General features: G+C 43.4%; 1 protein-coding gene across 1 annotated transcript; it reads left to right on the forward strand.

Moving 5' to 3' along the window:
• The first annotated feature begins 301 nt into the window (after positions 1 to 301).
• Positions 302 to 16,611, forward strand: bub1 (BUB1 mitotic checkpoint serine/threonine kinase). Its single transcript, XM_080790184.1, has 24 exons — positions 302 to 431; positions 2,677 to 2,736; positions 2,827 to 2,968; positions 3,251 to 3,447; positions 3,763 to 3,806; positions 3,896 to 3,957; positions 4,090 to 4,139; positions 4,623 to 4,795; positions 4,976 to 5,094; positions 7,231 to 7,394; positions 7,775 to 7,821; positions 7,984 to 8,106; positions 8,365 to 8,439; positions 9,009 to 9,090; positions 9,225 to 9,306; positions 10,018 to 10,183; positions 10,519 to 10,594; positions 10,776 to 11,992; positions 12,279 to 12,382; positions 12,630 to 12,791; positions 13,237 to 13,403; positions 13,999 to 14,176; positions 14,774 to 14,880; positions 16,322 to 16,611. The coding sequence occupies exons 1-24, from the start codon at positions 409 to 411 to the stop codon at positions 16,515 to 16,517; spliced, it is 3,816 nt and encodes a 1,271-aa protein (XP_080646310.1). The 5' UTR covers positions 302 to 408; the 3' UTR covers positions 16,518 to 16,611.
• Positions 16,612 to 18,046: the final 1,435 nt, after the last annotated feature.

Below are 18,046 nucleotides of genomic sequence, written 5' to 3' on the forward strand. Positions count from 1 at the left end.
ATGAGGACTAATACCTGTATAATTACCAGAGCCATAGAGTATAGACAGAGTTGTATATACCCCTCTCCAACTGTATTCCCCATATTCAACTGTTTTCATTTGGACACTTGGCACTTGCGTAGTTGCGTCTTATTATTGGCAATGTAAACTATGTTTTCTCATACCAATAATAAAGCACCTCCCCCTCACTAGGTGGCGGCATCTCTAAATAATCACGTTGGTCGCTCAACGCTGATTGGTCAGTTGGACGGACCCGCACAGCTGCAGTTAGATTTAAAAACGAATTCTCATTTTCTCAACAACACAACATAAAGGCGGACGCAAACAAAACCAGACACACGTCCGATACAGAAGAAAACTCAACCTTTTTATTTATTTTACTTTTTACATGTGTTTTTTCTTCTTGAGATGGATGTCCCCACGAGCTTGCGGTAAGTCGGCTTTTCTTGGAAAATGTAAACAATTGTCAACTTTAATTGACGTTAGCTTTTAGCTTAGCTCACGCCTTGAAAGCTACAGTAGGCTTGCCCCTTGTTAGCCCCTCTCGCAACCCTCCGAAAGCTTTTATGAAGTGTCAGAAACTTTACTACATTTGGGTTCTGCTTGTGGGGCTAGCCCCTTGTGTGAGTTTACAATTAATTAGGCATTTATTAGCCCTGGTCCAAGGAGAGAGACTCGCTGTAAGCTTGGACCAGGGCTAGGCATTTATCAGAAGAAAGAAGTCCGCACACAGGCTCTGCTCCAGTGGTGTTTTGTTTCTTCATTCATGTATCTGTCTTTAGTCCAGCACCAGCCAGGAACTCTATGTGCGCAAGCCACCTGCTTTTTAAACTCATTTATCAGAAGCTCTTAATTCTGAGCCATTTATATTAAGCAAAAACAAGTAACAACGCATGGTAATTGGTAATGCATCAAATACATACAAAGTCATTAAGGATCATAATTAAACTTAAGAACAAACATACACCCTCTCTAGCCCAAATGTTTTGATTCTCGTAGAGGTTTTTTTCGATTCTGACGAATCTCTCTACGAGAGTCAAAACGCTAACTCCGCCCCTAATGTCGAAGAAGCAAACTGATGCCTTTAAATCACTCTTACCTTGTACAAATGCAAAATCTAAGCTGCTTTTCATGTTGCCCCACTTGTTTGTGAGCTCTGCGGAAGCATATTAAACTCTGTCAATGCTTATTTTTCAATAAAAACGTTTTATAGTCAACTCTGTTTCTGAGTATTTCTTTCACCCGCAGCCATCTTGCTTTTCTCTCCATTGTAAATACGGTAAACGGCGCAACAGAATTGTAAATGCGGTAAGCGGCGCAACAGAATATTGCCCGCGACCCTAGCGGCCAGGGTTCTCTTGCGCATTTACAATGGAGAGAAAAGCAAGATGGCTAAAATACCTTTTTTATTGAAAAATAAGCATTGACAGAGTTTAATATGCTTCCGCAGAGCTCACAAACAAGTGGGGCAACATTAAAAGCAGCTTAGATTTTGCATTTGTACAAGGTAAGAGTGATTTAAAGGCATCAGTTTGCTTCTTCGACATTAGGGGCGGAGTTAGCGTTTTGACTCTCGTAGAGATATTCGTCAGAATCGAAAAAAACCTCTACGAGAATCAAAACATTTGGGCTACACCCTCTCGGAACCCTCCGTAAAGCTTTTATGAAATTTGGATGTCTGGGTCTAAAAAATGTCAGAAACTTCAGTAGCATTGGGTTCTGCTTGTAGGGACTATATAAAGCCCTAACTCCACATTTTGACCTGACTACAGTAGAATATATGTATAATGAATACTATGAGCTTCCTTTTAATTCATATAAAACGGACTCTCATAGATCAATTCGATAAATCTACCAGTGCCTCCCAAATGTCGAGTTAACGTTCCATGGCTACAGGGTTAGCACTTTGTTTATATGTATGGAGAAATGGACTTTGATCATGGATGTCCAGTGACTATTACGGGGTTAGAGAATGGAGATCAAAACGATCATAGATTTGAAAGTAAACCTTGTCTTGATCCAAGGCTATTGCAGATAGATAGATGCATGAATTGAATTTGCAACAATGAAAGGGAGCGTACCTATGTTCCCCAGGTTCTATGTTCCCTGCTTACCCAAAAAAGGTCCCCTAGCTCTGGTTCACATTAGAGCTATGGACCAGAGCTATATGTTCCCAGGGTTCTATGTTCCCCACTCAACTAAAAGGTTCCATGTTCCCCATTGTCCTCTAAAATGCTCACCCAAAAATGCAGGCAATATTAATTTTGAACTTCAAATTATTAATATAATCTCTAAACGCACATAATGGGGAGAAATTACTATCTGAAACCTGCCCTTTGGGCGACACAGACACACACACACACGCCTACTTTGGGGGACCGGGGTTTTCCAAACCAGCGAGGTCACAGGAGTCCTTCACTCCTGGTTGCTCTTCAGATTCACTAGTGACTTTCTTCATAAAAATGTTAACTTCTGAACTGTCCACAGCCTCCATGGTTGAGTGGGGAACATAGAACCATTTCTTTCTTTTTTGAGTGGGGAACATAGAACCTTTTCCGGGTGGAAAATCTGCAACATCGGAGTTGCCCCCGCCGGCAATAGGCTTTCTATAATGTGCAGAAAGCCACGAAACCACTGCGAATGAGGGCCATACTTATTATCATGTAACTGTTTCAGGAGCTTTGAAAGCAGTTTGGATGGCTACACAGGAGATGACCCTCTGGAGGAGTGGGACAGGTAAATGTCGATATGCAATGACGTTTTTCAACAAAACTGAAGATGATGAACGTAATATAATGTGCAGAACATATTATATATTTGTTCTAGATTTGCCCAGAGTCTTGAGAAGAGACTACCTGCTGGAGCTTCTGCAGGGATGCAAGATGTATTTGACAGAATTGTGAAAAGATTTCACGATGTTAAAAGATATTCAGATGACATCAGATATGTGGGCTACTGCATTCGATTGGTAAGCATGTCGAGCTATTTCCCAAATAGACACACGTTTTGATTAATTTCATCAGCCTCGCCCCCTTTTATTTATGTGCAGTTTTGGGTCTTTGAAATGGTTTTAGGTGCTTTTATCATTAATTTAAATGTTCTTCTGATAAAAATACAATTGCGTTGTCTTTATATCATGTCTCTGAATGTACTATTCACATGTTGGTCCACACTAGATACTGGCTACACTATTATTTAGTCCTGCGGTTCTCACAAATTGTGCTTTTTCATTTTAATCTGTTTGGTGCAGGCAAGTTACTATGAAGATCCCACTTCTGTGTTCAGCTATGTCCACGGTAAGGGTATTGGGACTAGGACTGCAGCCTTCTATATAGCCTGGGCCCAGCAGGAAGAGCGGCAGGGGAAGCCCGAAAAGGCTGCCTCTGTCTACCAGGGAGCCATGGAGAGCCAGGCACAGCCCGCTGATGCTGTCCTCCATGAATTCAGGTGATTCCCGTTAAGCTGCAACTATCAATTATTTTCTAAGCGATCATTCTTTATAACCTTTTTCTAAGAACAGTGTTCGTATCAAGGTATCCAGCAATTGTCGATCAGATGAATGTCACAAAGACTACTTGACTTATTTTACAGTTTAAGTCAAATTCCTAATCTAATGAAGGGAAGCTGTGTTGAATCTGTGTTGAAGGTGAAGCTGTTCTCTCCATCAGTGAACAGGACAATAACAGCAGGGAGATGCTGACGCCAGTGTTATGTTCTTTGAATGCATAAGCTAATTGGGGGGGCTTTGGTTCTTATTTGCAGGAAGTTTGAAATGAGAACCGCCAGAGTCCAACCAGGAGTGTCAGGTGAGATATCTTCCATTATAATTCATTTGTTGGCTTGTTTGCATTCCGTACTGTGTATCGTCATGTCGGCTGTCTAATGTGTTCTATAGGCCGTGCACGGAATCCCCTTCAGGATTCCCAGGTCCTCAACCAGAATGTTGCATCAAGCAAGGTTTGTGTGTGCTTGCTGTCCCTGCCTGTGTACTCACCGACATGATTTGGTTCCATCAGGCAAGCCTTTTTTGTTTCTCCTATTATGTAGTAGCTAACAATTCTCCAAATGACACATTTGACTGCATCACAGGGCTACAGTGACTGTCCGTTCCCACCACCTCCAGTAACATCAGTCCAACTGTGAGTTAACTTTTTTGTTTCTTACTATATGCAAGTAATTTTGTTCTCAGCCGTTTCAGTAGCTTAGTTCAGTGGTTCTCAACCTGGGGGTCACGACCCTTCGGGGGGACAAATTATTTTTATTTTATATGGTACACGCATAAACTTTCCTTAATGATTATATCTGGTTTCAGGATTTATGATGCATTTTCTCTATTAAGGTTATTGTAGCAGTCAATTTGTATTGGGGAGGGGGTGGGGCTCGTGAGACCACATGCCTAGTGGTTCTCAACGTTTTAATTTCAAGGACTCTTATTACAAGTGTACAAATTAAATCAAAATGCACTCGTGTTACAGGCCTGTAAAGGGTCCCTTTGAAATTGGTACTTTCACAATCACTGAACATTATGCTGTTATATAATGCCCCCAGTGTTTTTTGAATAGCCTGCTACAACGGCACATCTTTTTCTGTTGTCAATTTACAATAAAATGTCAAATCCTTAGGATATCACGTTCAGAGAACGTCGGTGTAAAGTCGTCTGTGACGAGGTCGGATGAGCTGTCGAGGTACGACAAAGACAGCCTGGTTTGCGAGGGCTCGGAGTACTGCTTCGAGGAAGTCAGGGCTGCCAAATACTTTCTGAAGCTGAAGCAGGAAAAGGAGCGGAGAGAGTTTGGTAAGTTGAGTATTAATAATATTGCAGCAGAAACTTATTTCAACTTTCTTTCTCCTGTAAATTAGTGACTTTGTCATTATTCAATACTTGTAACCTGTAAAACAATTAATCAAGCTATGATAACGACACAAAGCCCTGGGATTGTTTTGCTAAATCTCTTGCTGTGTTCTGGTTGATCAGAGGAGAACCAGAGGCGATTGAGGGAGTCAGAGGAGAGCCTTGCTCACATGAAGAGGATGCTGGAAATTTCAGATCAGAACCAGGGGCCCACTGCAGCCAGCTGCCCTGCCGACCAGCAGGTTAGACCAGGCCTTCCCAAACCTCTGCATTCTTTGCAATGGTCTCTATGCACACACCATTTTGGAAAGAACTTGGGGCCCCTTCTCCCACAGGTATTAACACTGATGCTAATGAAGGCTCTGTTCCATTCTGGCAAACGGAGGGGTGCTGCTCTGTCTCAAAGTGTCCTTGGGTTCCAAATGGACCCATACGGGTGTGGCAGACAATGTAGGTCCAATGGGGACCCCTTTTTTTCTTTTTTAGAAAGTGTCCAATTTAGAATGCAACATGCATGTAATGTATTTACAAGGAATACAGTCCATTATAATGTTATGCCATAATTTCTTTGGAGCAACATCCTTGATCCAAAACAAATTAATATTCTTCCTAGCAGCAAACCTTAATAAGTTGAATAACCTTATGTTTGACATCAATAACATGATCATCTGGGAGACCAAGTAAAAAACACAATGGTTTAAATTGACACCAAAAATAACAGTTCCGATACAATGTCATACCAATTACCAATAGTTCTGAAGCTTCACACAGGACCAAAGACGGTGAACGTAATTAATTACCAATCTGTCTTGCATTTAAAGCAAAATGGGGAAGCACTCACATCCATTTCATTCTTGAGAGCAGGAGTTGTATGTATACGATGTAATATTCTGAACTGGATGTATTTAGTTCGGTTACAAATGGAAATCTGTTTTGCATAGACCCACATATCTGCCCAGTCCTCATGCCATGCTCTTTGATGACACTAACTGTAAACTGCCAAATGATGTTACAGGGAGCGGTAGGAAGTGCTTTCAGTGTCCCTAGATTTGTCCAGCCTTCTTCCAGCGCCTCCCAGTTGTGGACTAATCATGAGCTGGAACAAGATGCCATTGTTGCACAATGGGATCATTTCAACCGCATCTGTGGCTTTAACGTATCCCACGATGCCTCTGTCCAGGCCGAGAGGAGCATCCATTCATCAGAGGTGCCCCTGCCATCGGTAATGGTTGTCCTGAACATAGATATTGTAAAAAGATGCCTCACTGTCCGCTGCAGTTCATTGGAGCGATGTGTCGCCCAATGAAGGCAGGAAGTCAAGCGGAAGTGCAGTGCTGAAGGCTTTTTACATTTATTTTAACAGTCATGATGACAAACTACAAAGTTATTAATACAATAACTCATCAGAGGCAGGGGGATTACTAACGGAACATTAAAGTGAACACAAACTGTTCTCCGACGCTTTCTTATTTAGAAGTGCTGAAGGCACGCTGCCCAAGTGACGTCACTCATGTGACTCCATGTCTCTCGCTATCACTCAAGTGACTACTGGCCAATCACAGCGCGTCTTTTCCGGGACTTCCGTTATGCACGTGGAAGCTTGACAAGCTTCTGCTCATTGAAGGCAAATTCTTTGCAAGGAATCTTGGGAAAAATTGTGCCTTCAATTGTGACACGTGAGCCAGAGGAGGAGTCTATGGTCTTGAACACTAGGCTGTCGCAATCATGACATATATTGTGTTTTTGGCCGTTGAACATCCAGCAGGACCAGCACAGGGCACATCATATGACGAATAACCTGCATAGAAATGTGTCAAATGCTGACTGACGGCTACCAATAATCAAGATGAATCATGTACATATTTAATAATTTTATACCCATTCAGGACACAAACCCCTTGGTGTTTTTACCCCTTTTGGGCTTCTTGAGAAACTGGATTCCTAAATGATTTTTTTTTTGAGTGGTGCAACCACTCCCTTACGGAGCTGTGTGTGGGTGCCTGACTGGGTGGGTATGAGCACGAAAATAGCACGTTTGTTTTTCACCAACTGTGCGCAACATTAACTGTATACAGTATATGATTTCGGGTGTGCCAGTACAGTAGAGGGAGCCCCACACAGTAACTCTGTCATTTCTCAACCGTTTCGGACATGGGGCGGCTCGCCGGAACCCTGGCCGTAATCCTGTGGGTCTGGAACTTCAGAGTTGCACCACTCACTTCACACGGGTGTGATTTTCTTTCTTTTTTGAAGTGCTACTCATGTTGTGAGTGATTTCGGCTATTCTACTTTTTTTTAATTTCTTTTTATTTTTGGTGAAAAATCCAACATGGAAACTATTATGCAAACATAATTGTGACCATTTTCCATTGTGACAGGCCTACCGAGTGCCCTCCACCCTCCCTCCAGCACCCCAGGAGCAGCATCAGTGGAGCTTTGAGAGTTCATCTCTGATCGCCCACAGACCAGCCTGTGTCCTGGAAGTCCCATACCAGGGTGCTGCGGTCCAACCTGATGGGCTATTGCCCATCCACACAGATCGGTGAGTAGTTCATCTCATCAATGAGACCTTCGAGTGCTTTTCAACAGTATATTCTCTTGACTTGATTTGTGATGAGTGTGTGTGGCTTTGCTTCCATGTCTGCCTAAAGCAGTTTCCTGTTAAATATTGTAGTTGTGTAGAGGGACCATAAACGGTAGCCCTTACCAATGAATTTTTTTTTGGTGCTAGCCCCTCCTATATCCAGCTTTTACAAACTTTATCTTGCACAAACATTAAATTGGGGAATTTTACATCTGTGTCTGAGCACAGTCTATTGTCTATTTTACTTCATAATGTACCATAAGAGTGCCCCTCACTTCACACAGGTGTGATTTATTTTACGATTTGTTTAGAATTCTATCTGTACCTTCTGTTTCCAGCGTTCCATCTGTTGGTGAGATGACTGAGCCTGAGGAGAAGTTGGATGGTAAGTAACTGACTAGTGGCTGCCTGGAAAACTGTGTTTACTGCAGTGGATGTAGTTGGGTCTACAGCCTCATTGTGAGCTTGAAGATCAGCTACCCTCACGTACCACTGTATGATACATTTCAAAAAGGGATATTGACTGTCCTCTTCTTTGGCGTGTCAGTGTCTCAGGGCGGTACTACAGGCAACCTGTCTCACGTCACTCCCAACACGTCTATGGGCCTTGCGCACGCCACACCATCCAGGGTGCTCCCCTCGCCTACAGTCAACACCCGTGAAGCTCTGGGTCAGTGCCGATCACCCCTTCTCTCTGTTCCTCTCCACCATTTAGCAACCCAACTGTAAATTGGTAGTTTTTAAAAAGGGTCTCGTGATATCGATCATAGCACCAGCTATGTTAATGAAAAACATTTAGCAAGTAATAATGTCCCTTGCAAAATGTTTTGGATTAATGACACTGTTTCAGTACATTTAAGACGCATGCATGGGTGAGAGCCTAGGTCATGAGGCTCTATTGTCTGAAATGTCTTTATCCACCCTCCAGATGCCATCATGGATATGTTTCAGGCCCCAACCCTGCTGGAAGACGCTAATGCATCACTGCTCCAAGCTGCAATTGGTATGTCCTTAAGGGGAGGGGGTGGTGTATATCCAAGTATATCCACATCAGGTGTTTAGCGTAATGCTTAACCCATTCTGACCTGGGAATGATTCTACAAATGTCTTCTAAATAATGACAGTTTTCTGTCGTTCGATTTTTCAAAAATAGCTAAAGCATAACATAATGCTAACACGAAAAGGGTTTAAATACTGTAATTGAGGCTATATAAAAAACATCTTCCCCAAGATGTCTATAATTAATGTGCAAGCTAGTCCAGCTCAGAGTAATTTAGTAAGAGTGGCTACACTAGCGTAGACTCTCATTGTAACAATGGAATACGGAACTGCTCATTCTATCTCAATTGGATAGTTCCAATGTTTGGAACTATAGCACCCCGCTTTGCAGTGAGATCAAAGCGTGTCGCCGCTGTTACTAGATTACTAGTCCAGCTGGTTTTCTCATTGGCTGACATGAGCGCAAAGCAAATATGTCTGTGCGGAAACTGACACTGAGGCAGTTATAGTGGACACCCGCAGGTAATGCTTGTTTTGTTTCTCCCCCTCTTCCTGGCCCTTGATGTTTTGAAGGTGTACCGTTGTCCTGTAAACCCCCCACCAACCCAACGCCATTTACAGTCTTCACGGATGAGGATAATCAGGAGAACTGCAGGTAAAAATACAGGCCTTTGCAATCTTCGTTTTGGTAATTACAAAAATATAATCCAATCCTTGTGTATTACTACAAATAAAAGGTTAAGGTTAACCATTTTTAAACTTAAGTAATCTTATGTTCCACTTTCTCAGGGCCGCTGCCTCTGTAGCCGAGAAGCCCAGAGCTGCAAGGGCCCTGTCTGTACTGGATGTCTCTAAATCAGGCAGACCCAATGTAAGTAACTTTATTTTCTGTCTCTCTGTCAAATCTAGCTACTTGTGTACAACAATCTCGTATGATTAAGTAGGGCAGTGGTTCCCAAACTGTGGTGCGTGCACCCCTTGTGGTGCACTAGTGCCTTCTAGGGCATACATGGGCAACTGACTGCCCATGGGCCACATGCGGCCCCCACCATCAATTAATGTGACCGGCAAGTTAATATCCAAATACTATTGATTTCAGCTGTTACAATTCCCAACATGCAACCACGATCCGCTTTAATTACTTGAGTCTAAATTAGCAGCTTAATGACTAGTACTAAAATCTTGTCTTTTTAATGTCCAATGCATTTGTATTTAGTTAAAAGGGCATTTTAAATGAAATAAATGTTAATTTTCAGGATTCCAATTGGCAAAACGTGATTCAGGATTTCAATTCAAATATAGCAGATCAAGCTTGTTTTGATCTTGTAGATTGCCTATTTTTGCCTTTTGTGGGTGGGGGAGTCAGCTAGGTTGGGCGGTAACAGGGGGTGCATGGCCTAAAGGTTTGGGAACCGGCACTGAAGTTGGGGCATTCATTTACGTGGGAACAAACTTAAAAAGTACCTCGTCGTAGGTGGAGGCCGCTGTGTCCGCAAGTTAACAGACTCATGGTGAGACCATGTTGAGGGCCCAATGCACCATGTTTGATTTACCATACTTTGTGTATACATTGTCAACCCAGGATACTCCTTCAGAGCTGATGCCGGAGGAGAGCACAATGTGGGGACCTCGGTACAACGCCCTAAACTCCCTGGACGCCTGTCCCAACAGCTCCACAGACTTCGCCATGGCTGCACATTTGGTGTCTACTCCCTTCACGTACAAAACCTTCAGAGAGCAGGAACAAGGTAGACATCCTCGGAATGTACTTCAGTTGGTTTATTTCAGAGGTTCACAAAGTTGGTTCCTTGAGTGGGTAATGGTTCCAAATGGACCCTTACAGGTCTAACTCTACAAGTGTGAACATGCGTATACTCGGTTGTGGGTGTCCTGTTTTAGTTTTTTTTACATTTCTGTGCAACTATTCAGAGTACAGTCGCAACATTTGGTCCGAAAGGGATGGCACCAAAAGAAATCCCTTTTTTCCCCATTTAGGCCCTATACATGTTGTGTGCCTTTCATGTCTAACCATGCTGCTACCATTTTTAAGTGGTTTTTAAGTTAAATAAAGCTTTGTCTATAGGTCCAGATGACCGGTGGGGAAGGGGTTTTGGAGACTTGGAGGAGAAACGACACAGGCCCCAATCCGCAAAACTCAGGTAATTTGTCATCTAGTTGCACCAGTCCAACACTGTATGTGTGCTAATAAAACCTGGGCCAAATTGGAAAAACTTTGATTATAGCCTGTGTCCTAGGATTCAGTCGGTTGCTACAATAGGTGGCAGTATCGTTGCTGTTGGGCAGAAATCGTATTACTAATCTTCCTTCTTCTCGTTCCAGCCCCATTGTAGAGAACGCGTCGGACGAGAAGCTGTCTGAAACGGCGCTGGGCCTTTCCAGGCTCCAGGGAACCATAGTGGGAGAAGGCCTCCCGTCGGGCCAGCAGCACAATGTCTCCTCGTCTTTCTCCAACACTGTGACCCAGCCCCCTCCCACTGACAAAGCGCTCTCCTTCAGAGATGTCCCCACAGACGCCGCTGGGCTCTCCTTCAGAGATGTCCCCACAGACACTGCTGGCCCAGATAGCCCAGCTAAGGCCACACAGGCACCAAGCTGGCAGGTGTACGTCAGCCCGGAGCAGTCTGAGAATCTAGCGTCTCATCTCTGCCAGATACCCAAAAGTTCAAGCCGGCGGATGTCCGTGTCCCACGCCTTTACTGTTTGGAGTGACCATGACAGTCCCGAGAAGGCTCAGATGAAAACGGGTTTCCCGAGTGATGTTCCCATGAGCCCGGAGTGTGCACCCAATCCCAATTGGCTGTCGGGCATCGCGAGTCCCGAGGTAGTGACTGAGCCGGACCTGGATGCCTTCGAGAGCCCCCATTGTGTTCAACAAGCAGCCGCCTTCCCTTGGCAGAGTGTTGAAGTCCCGATGACTCCAGAACCCCCACAGTTCTTTGCAACCAAACCCAATTGGCTGTCCCGCATCCCAAGTCCTGAGGTAGTGACTGAGCTGGACCTGGATGTCTTCGAGAGCCCCTGTTGTGCTCAACAAGCAGCCACCTTCCCTCTGCAGAGTGTTGAAGTCCCGATGACTCCAGAACCCCCACAGTTCTGTGCACCAAAACCCAATTGGCTGTCCCGCATCCCGAGTCCTGAGGTAGTGACGGAGCCAGACCTGGATGCCTTCGATAGCCCCCATCATGCGCATCAAGCAGCTGCTTTCCCGCAGCAGAGCATTGTCCCCATGATGACTCCAAAACGACCCAGCTTCTGCACAGATGTGCCCATGAGCCCCATGGAGAGGTCCTGCTTCGAGTCTGTGGATGAACCAATGAGTCCAGTCCAAGGGCTTACATTGAGTTCTGATGCGTCCATGAACAAGGCAGTACCAGACTGCAGTGTGGGAGGCCTGATTTCGGATCCCTGGGATGATGAGCTAATAGCCAATTTGTTGTCCACACTGTCTATTCCACTGGCATCTCACCCACAGTTCAACACCTGGCAGTGTGACATGCCCAGCATTGCGCCCAAGGCGACTATCTCCATGGGTAATGGTATGTGACACTCTCATTGTATCTGTTGCTCAGATGTAACAGATTCCACAATTATTCTAGTCTAAAGATAAAAAAAAAAAGAAATCACACTTGTGAACATGAGTCTGTTCCCCAGACGTGTTGTCAGCATGTAGTTGTAGAATGCATAGTTTGGAGAGTTTAATAATATTAGTACTTTGATACTGTAAGTATATTTTGATGTCTGTGCTTTTGTAGTTTTACTTGTAAAAGTGTTATATTTCGCTATTTGTCTTGAATAAAACATCAGTACTTCCGCCACTGACAGGTAAGGATAAGTCCATACGGGTCGATGCAGTTCTTGGAGCAGGTGCCTTTGCGACTGTCTACCAGGCCATCGACCAGGCGTCGGGCATCAAAATGGTTCTAAAGGTAACACCAAACCTCTGCATTAACCAAACGTATCTTTGAACCACTTGGTTTGACCCACCCACCCGCCCCCTCACAATTTGGGTGTGTTTGAGAACTACTTTCTCTCCTAAAACAGTTAGGATTTAGACAAGCTATTTGTAGAATCGTCCTTGGGTCTTAATTGGAAATTGGTTAAAGTATGCCATGAAGAACACTCAACAGGTGCCTATTAATGCTGATCTTCAATACATTGTGTTTGGTAACGTAGCTCCAGAAGCCAGGCCATCCGTGGGAGTTTCACATCAACACACAGCTGGATGCTCGACTGGCACCAGATGTGCGGCATCTCTTCAGTAGATTTCACTCTGCCCACCTCTTCAGGGATGGAAGCGTGCTGCTTGGAGAGCTCCACGGTTATGGAACTCTACTGGTGGGTTCACATTGGGGGACCGCATGCAAGGCCGAAATGCGTCCGCATGTCGGACTAACGTCTGCTCCCATGCTTGCAGTCAAGTCATTCGGCTTCCATAGACGATGACGACACACAAATCAGAAAATTGCTGATCTACAAGTTCACAAAGTGTCACAGCGTTGTAACCTTGTAGATCAGCCATTTGTGGTTTATTTGTCATTCTAAGTTGGAGTATTAAGTGGGCATACTAGCAATAGAGTAAATTTATCACGGTGAAAGCAACTTGTGTCACAGAATCAGATCTCGACAAGGACAGCCAGATACCTCAACGCAGTTCTGTGTATTGTGCCGTAATGTTTATGAAACTACTTTCGAGCCATTTCACAAATCACTTGCGTCAGTCACATGCACCAATTCAGGATGAAAGTGAAACAAAATCTCACGGACTACTCTTTGTCCCCAGAATGCGGTCAACTTGTACAAGAAGAGTGCAAGTCTAGGTGACAAGCTGATGCCCCAGCCGGTGGTCATGTACCTCACCATGTGCATCCTATACATGGTGGAACAGCTGCACAAAATCCACATCATCCACGCTGACATCAAGCCTGACAACTTCCTGTTGGGAGAGAGGTGGGTTGGGCCATATTTCATATCAATATCTTAATATATCCGAAAGCATCTGGGTTGTTTTAGATTTTATTAATGGTAGATTATATATATATATATATATATATATCTTTTTATTTTACAAATTCATATAATTTTGGGGCTCCTCCATGGCACAGATGTTTTAAGACCTGAGGCAATTACAATTGCCTTCTAAAAATCGGTAGTTCTCAATGGGTTAATGGCATGGTGTGATCTTCTGCTTTTAATCACTAAAGTTATGACTTATTTTATACTTTGTGAGCTGCTATTTTTGAAAATTGTGGAAGAAATGATATTCACAACATGTCGCAATATCGATACTAGTATTTGGTTTAAAAAAAGTGATTTTTGTCCCCATCACCCAGACCTAGAGGAAGTGGGGTTTTTGCATATACTGTACAATCTATTAATGAGCATGAGGGTAGGTCACACTGGTCATTACATTGACCATTTTCCTAATTGGAGCATATTCTTGTCCAGTAAAAAAAAGACCCCACATTGAATGCAGCATCTCTTGCATGTATTTTTTAATGTAATAAAGTACTAGAACATTGTCTTTTTTTTGTGTTACTTTTAGGTTTATGAAAAATACAATGTTTGAGCCAGAGAACTTGAATCATGGCCTGTCCCTGATCGACCTCGGACAAAGCATTGACATGGAACTCTTCCCCCCTGATACGGCCTTCACGGCCAAGTGTATGACCTCCGGGTTCCAGTGCACTGAGATGCTCAGTGGCAGACCATGGACATATCAGGTATTTATAACCTCCAGGCAGTGCACTGAGATGCTCAAGGACCGACTGTATTAACCAAACCTGCCATCCCTATTTTGGGTACGTCATATTTCAATTGGTGTTGCACGGGTTGACCTGTAACCCGCGGGTGCCCATGGGCTACCCTCGGGTCTGGTCAGAGTGGGTCAAGAAATGTTGACTTTCTTACAGGTGTGGGTCAAATTATCATGAAACCCCCACGGGTCATCCCCCCCCCAAGATTAGCATCACTAGTTTCAATATCCTTGAAATCGTCTATGTTCACTTGACCCCAGAAACACTGTTCTTCCCCAGCCAAAAACATTCAGAAACACTGGTCTAGACTAAATGTTTTTTTCTTTTTTGACACTTTGAGCTTGTAGATCAGATAGTTGTGGCATTTGTAGTGCGATGAAGTGAACAAGCACACCATTCAGTATTGAGGTGACAGAATAGAACTGGGTAGAGTTCACTGGAGAAGTGGTGCCTGCTGTGTTCTATTCTGTGCCTCATGCTATGTACTGTTGTAGGGCTTTGAGTGATTGACTTCATGATTGTATCCTATGATGGTCTGGTAGACTGACTGTGTTCCTGTTTCAGACGGACTACTTTGGCATCGCAGGGACGGTCCACTGCATGCTTTTTGGGACTTACATGCAGGTTACAAACGAGGATGGAGTTTGGAAGACAAACGGCAACTTTAGGAGGTAAATGTGGTGGTTTACTTTGAATCAAATATTTTAGTTGTGCAGTCAAAAGAAACGCATGTTTTTGATGATTTCACTACTGACTGAATTCCTTCTATTGACATCCCTATTGATGAGATGGTTCATCTGCTTGTATTAACCCATTTAGATCAGAGGTCGATTCTAGAAATGTCTTCTAAAACCTGTTTCTATATCAGTGGTTCTCAAACTATTCCATGTCGAGGAGGCCCAGAATCATATGTAATTGGCCGCCGATATGTTGTTCCAGGTAGGGATGCTCCAATCAGGGTTTTTTTGGAACCGATACCAATCACTGATTGTTTTTCTAATGATCAGCCGATACAATAGGTCCGATACTGATCTTGTGAATGGTGCAAATTAATTTCCAAAATTATTTCAAAACTGTTCGTGTGTGGGGAGGAAGGGGAGAATGTTTAGGCCTGTCACAAAAATGTAAAATGATATTATCTGATTGACATACCACTTAAATGGTGTAAAAGATCAGTTTCTCCTGATGGGGTAAATTGCAGATCACAGATGGGGTAAATGCTGATTAGTACCGATCAGAGTGAATATCGGTCGATATGGCCGATCGCTGGCCGATTACCGGAGCCTCTCCAGTTCCAGGGACCCCCAGAAGCAAAGATTTGAGTTAAAAATGTTCGCTCTGAAAGAATATATATTAAAAGATTTGCTATTTTTCAATATGTAACATAATGCTTTAACCCTGTAAGACCCGGATATATTTCTACTTGCAAAAAAGAGATTTCAACCTTACTACTACTTTGTACTACTAGGACTTTGCAGAGGAAATTATGTAAAAAAAAAAAGAAGTTTGAACATTTATTATAATTATATAATTTACATTTGGGTGATATCTTTCACAATGAGTAAAAATGTTCTAGACATTCTAATGATCACAAAAAACATATATTAAAATTATTACTTTTATTAAGGTTAAAGGTCAAAAGTAATAGATTAAAAATGGCCAGATATTTTTAATTTGTGAATTTCAGCCTCTGTGGGGGGTATTTATATGCAAATCATGACCAATTGCATATATATCTCCTCTTGCTCTATTGAGCACTTGCATTAACTGCATGTGCAAGCTTAACCACTTGAACCCCGCCCTCACTGGGGCATATTTGGCAAAAATAGCTGATCTACAAGCTACTAGATCAGTTATTTGGCTAACAGATTTTGTGTATATAGATGGAAAAAGAAGAAATGTACAGAGCCAATTCAAAGTCCAGTTTACCACATCTAGCACTCGTTAAAACCAGCTGTGTCATTGTCGCTGCATCTGCTATTAAAAAATAGCAGATATACAAGCTTGCTGCCTGTCACTGCAAGATCGGTACATCTGCTATTCGTGAAAGTGAACTACTGAGAATTTAGACTAAATGTTGGACGTTAACCCATCTTTGTCTCCCTTCCACAGGAACCCCCACAGTGAGCTGTGGTGTGAGTTCTTCCACACGCTGCTCAACATCCCAGACTGCGGCTCCCTGCCCTGTCTGAGCAGCCTCCGCAGCAGACTGGCCTCCATCCTTAAGGACCACTACGCCAACAAGCTGCCGGGCAGCGTCCGTCGCCTGGTGGTTCTGCTCCTGGAGAACCGGCCTTCCAAGAGATAGATCAACCACTGTTTTGATTTTTACTGTTGCATCCGCTGTTTTATTTTTAATTTTTTAGATTTGACTTTTTGTAAATAAACGTCATTTCAGACTCTTTTTAGTGGTCTGTTACAAAACTGCCTTTTTGTAAGTTTTGTTGGGCTTAGCCATGGCCTAATTTGTGGTCTGTTTGGACCCCCTAGTTTGACACATCACATGCTACATAAAGCATGATGAAATTTTCAATATTTTGCCTGGTTGTAATTGGTATGGTCACATATTATGAAAATTGCCCAACATATGCAAGTTGGCATCCGACAGTTTCTACATGCTGGGACCCATACTAAACATTTCTGACATAAAATCGTGAATGTCCGAAATCACCATGGGGCTCTATGGGCTGGCAACTAGACCATATTGTTTCTGCTAGTCTAATAAATGCAGTCAGTATTGAATTCACAGGCAAACTGGTCCTGTTAAAATAATTGCCTTTGACTGAAATAAAACCTGGCTGTCTCAGTAATTTTCAATCTTAAACTGGAATATATATATATAAGTACAAAGCAGAATGTGGCCTCTCCCACTTACCCCCCAGGCACACTAGCAGGCGTGAAGGTGTCAGTTGGACGTCGCGTCAGGTCTCAGTTTAATGCCTTCCGGGGCTTTGGGCGGTCCCAAGAGGACGCACACGGAAGCCTATTTGATGGCCTGTAGTCTTCTATTTCTTGGTTGGCGAAGTGGGCGTGAGAGTGACAAGTGAGTGTTGACACGCAGGGAAAGGCGCATTCTATTGTAGGCTATACGGTGCTGCGTTGCTACTTGGCTATCGAGTCATGACTCATTAGTCGACTGGTTAACGTACGTGCCTTTAGAATTGACAACCCGGGTTCGCTTCCCGGCCGAGGCCAAACTAGTGGAGGTGAGAAGGAGTTTTTTGATTGAAATATTTATTAACAGTTTGCAGAATAAAGGGCAGTCCATACTCTTAAGACTGTACTGCCCTTAACAGTACATTTCTCTCAAGTCAGTACATTTCAAGCACAAACTCAATACAAAGACTGTTAACTGTGAGTGGACGACCCCATTAAGCATTACACTTGTTTACAACAGGGTCCACAATGTTCAATTCATCAAAACATTTAGAGACGTACAAATAGACACTTCTATAATAGTTAAAGAACAGAACATGAATTCATCATAAAACAGTGTTCCCTGACCGGGAATCGAACCCGGGCCGAATGGTGATGGAGATGATGATAACGAGGGAAGCGGAAGCTGAAGATACGGGCTATTTTATAAAGTATGAAGTTATTTTCAATGTCATCATGGATCAGGGTTACAGTAAATGGGGGGGGGGTTGGGGGGGCGTTTGACTCTGTGAAAGAAGAAAACTACAAGTTAAAACCCGCCCAGTGGATGGGCTGCAGGCTGAATCTTTTCCATTGGCTAGTGCCTATCACTGCCGTGTGACGCGCTTCATTTTCACGCTTGTGCGCGGCTTCCATTTGAGTCTGGGGCAAGCTGTTCCGGAAAGCTGTCCGTCGCGTCCG

This window comes from Protomyctophum bolini (genome assembly GCF_963924005.1).
Source record: "Protomyctophum bolini genome assembly, chromosome: 19".
In the NCBI taxonomy this organism is placed as follows: Eukaryota; Metazoa; Chordata; class Actinopteri; order Myctophiformes; family Myctophidae; genus Protomyctophum; species Protomyctophum bolini.